A 2989-nucleotide genomic window follows, 5' to 3' on the forward strand; every position below is an offset into this window, starting at 1 on the left:
ATATCAAGTTAGTACTCAAGGACTAGAAGAAACTTAAAGACTTGTTAGAAGTACTTCATAGGTGGACTTGGAGTGTAGCTTGCTAATAGGCTCTTGTTATGATCTTATGTTTTAAATTCTACTTTGCTATGATATTAGTTTGTAACACCCAAGCTTATTAGTACTTAAACAAATGTTCAAAAAGTTTTTGTTTGACCATATTTTGGTAAAGTATGACTTAATGTCATAAAACAATTTAAACCATAGCATATTAGAATTGGGGTGTTATTAACTGAAAGGAAACTACTCAATGAAAAAAAAACAAAAAAAACAAAAAAAAAACAAAAAAAAAAAAACAATTCTAAATTGAAATGGTATATGATTGCAACATTTAGTACAAATAAATAACTCTCGGTGTTTTTCTATATAAATTGTTTTATCTTCATCAAACTATCTGTATCTAGTTTGAATATAGAATTCGACTTAATGGAACTAGTAAAAAAAATATCTTCTCAACACTCATATCCGTGGAAATAAAATTAAAACACGAGGTCGAAAAGTCCAATTTACCCTTATAATAATAATACAGTTTGAGAATTTAATGCAATAATCACGAGTTATTTGCCTTTGGTAGATTCCAAATCAGGGCTTAGTCTTCCAATTGATATCAAATGCACAATAACCAGATTTAAAAAACCAACATATCTACACAAAACTACATGCTATAAGAGACAACAATCAAAAACCATAAAAAAAACTGCAAAATCTAGCCACTAAAGATGGGGTTATATGCAAGAAATAACATCGTACTTTCGTTTATTTGTTTATTATAGCATCTTATTTTCATTTCTTTCTATTACAACATTGTACACATTCTACTATGAAAAAATCCACCCAATGATAGCATTGTACCTTGAAAAATCAACTCAACTCTAGCAGTGAAAATTGGTTTGTATTTGGATGACATTGCTATAATTAGGTAGATTTTTCATTCTAATAATAATGAAAATATGATGCAATAATAATTAATAAACAAACAAGTAAAAGCACATTGCTATTTCCACCAATTAACCCTTGAAGATGGGTTTTCAAATACTGAAAATTGATCCGAAGTGGGCTCATCTGGAAAAAAGAGGTTTTTTTTTTTCTGGGTCATAGCCATTGGTTCAGTTCTTAATCAGACACTGGAATTAGACCAACTCCACCTGCCATTTTCCAAATTCTCCTGCATTCAAGATAAATGCTACAATTGTTAACAAAAAGATAAGTTGAATTGTAATCTTATTCAAACATGCAAAAGTTGCAATTTTTATCAGAGGAATTGTCTAATGTTGTATATATTAGCCCTAAAGGATTTTGAATATTTACATAATACAAGAGGAAATCATAAAGGGATTATCTTGGTGTACCTAAAAACTTATCAGATTTGCAAGAATAAGTTTACAGATAGCTTTTGACATTGTAGATGAAATGTATATGCAAAAAAGTATCAAAAACAAAGAGGAAATTAGTAAAATTTGAGAGCAGTGATTCAATAAGAATGAATAATTACAGTGTCGGGTTGCATCTCTTGTGATCTGCTCATTCCAGAAGCTCCGTCGATTAACTTCAACAATTCATTAGCTTTGTTCTTCCCTTTTGAGCTTCCATTGTCTGCAACATCAGAGATGCCATTACAGACGATATAAGCCATCTCTTTAACGTATTCCCCAACATCTTTCTTCCCACACTGCACCATGTTCAACAAACCCGAAACAGCATTCTCTTTTGTTCTAGCACTTGACCCTGTTGATAAATCCAGCAAATCCACCAAAACCCCAACCCCTGAAACTTTCCTAAACGCATCTCCAGCTTCCTCGCACCCTGCGAGCTGTGCAATCACCGCCGTAGCATCCTCCACAACCCCTAGCCTCCCGTCCTTCACCACCAACGAAAACAACGCAGGCACCGCTCCTAGTTCAATCACGGTTGCACGATTGAGCGGATACAACGAAATCCCAAACAGCGCTTTCAGAGCATCTTTGATTGATCTCGGATGCGAATTAGGGTTTCTGATTATGTCGATGAGCGCATACAGTATGTCACGTTTTGAACCAATAATCGGCCGGTAGGTATCAACAGTTAACAGACTAAATAACGTTGCGGCGGCGGATTGGGCGGTGGAGGGGGAAGCAGGGTTCCGGAGCGCGTGAGATAAAGCGTCGAGTAACCCTCGCGTCGACATCAAAGGTTCTCGTGAAGAGATCGAAATATTAAGTAGTGTAGCAGTTGCGTTCTCTTGTGCGATAGCAGATGGAGAGTATAGTATCTCAGAGAGATACGGAATCGCACCTGCTTCAGCAATTAGGGTTCGGGTCTCAGGATCGTTCTTGGACATGAGACGCAGCTCGCAAAGCGATTCTGTACGAGTTTGCTCGGACACCGAACTCAGTTTCCCGACCAGCGTTTTCGCCGTCCGCCGTTTCACCTCCATGTTGTTTGTTGCAATTCGCAGTCTTGTTCTTCTTCGCTGGCTGAAAAATCTGTAAACTGGAATTCTTATCAGTTGAAGAAATCAGAGATTATGTTGATAATCGCAACCTTTCTATTAAGATCCTGGTGATTGGTTTGCAGTTGTTGTTTGATCTGAGAGAATTCGCCGGAGAATTGGCGCGGATGGTTGAATATGTGAAGGATCGATGTGTACTCGTCAAAAGAAAAAGCTGGTGGCAGTTTTTTCAAACCAATCCACCTAACGTCTTTTTCTTTTACCGGGAAAGGATCCGGTCCAACATCGACTTTTGTTTCTTCTTACTTGTTGGATTAAATGATCTATACTTCTATAGTTATGCTACTACCATATTTTTTTACTTTAATTTTGATATGAAAAGAAATGATTTTTATACAAATAATTATCATGATTTGATTATCAAGAGACGAGATTATAAGTTACTTCAGACTCTAAATATAAAATATGTTTGGTTGGTATCTAGATGAAAACGTGATAATGTTTCTATAAAATTTGTATAAT

General features: G+C 35.8%; 1 protein-coding gene across 1 annotated transcript; it reads right to left on the reverse strand.

The window, feature by feature from the left end:
* Nucleotides 1–513: 513 nt before the first annotated feature.
* Nucleotides 514–2779, reverse strand: LOC145125491 (ARM repeat superfamily protein). The gene is made up of 2 exons (XM_079060944.1): nt 1532–2779; nt 514–1204 (listed from the first exon to the last, which is right to left on the reverse strand). Exons 1-2 carry the CDS (start codon nt 2450–2452, stop codon nt 1157–1159), a joined length of 969 nt encoding a protein of 322 aa, XP_078917070.1. The 5' UTR covers nt 2453–2779; the 3' UTR covers nt 514–1156.
* Between the last annotated feature and the right edge of the window lie 210 nt (nt 2780–2989).

The sequence above is a fragment of the Lactuca virosa genome, chromosome 7, assembly GCF_052849685.1.
Source record: "Lactuca virosa cultivar CGN04683 chromosome 7, Lactuca_virosa_CGN04683_v6, whole genome shotgun sequence".
In the NCBI taxonomy this organism is placed as follows: domain Eukaryota; kingdom Viridiplantae; phylum Streptophyta; class Magnoliopsida; order Asterales; family Asteraceae; genus Lactuca; species Lactuca virosa.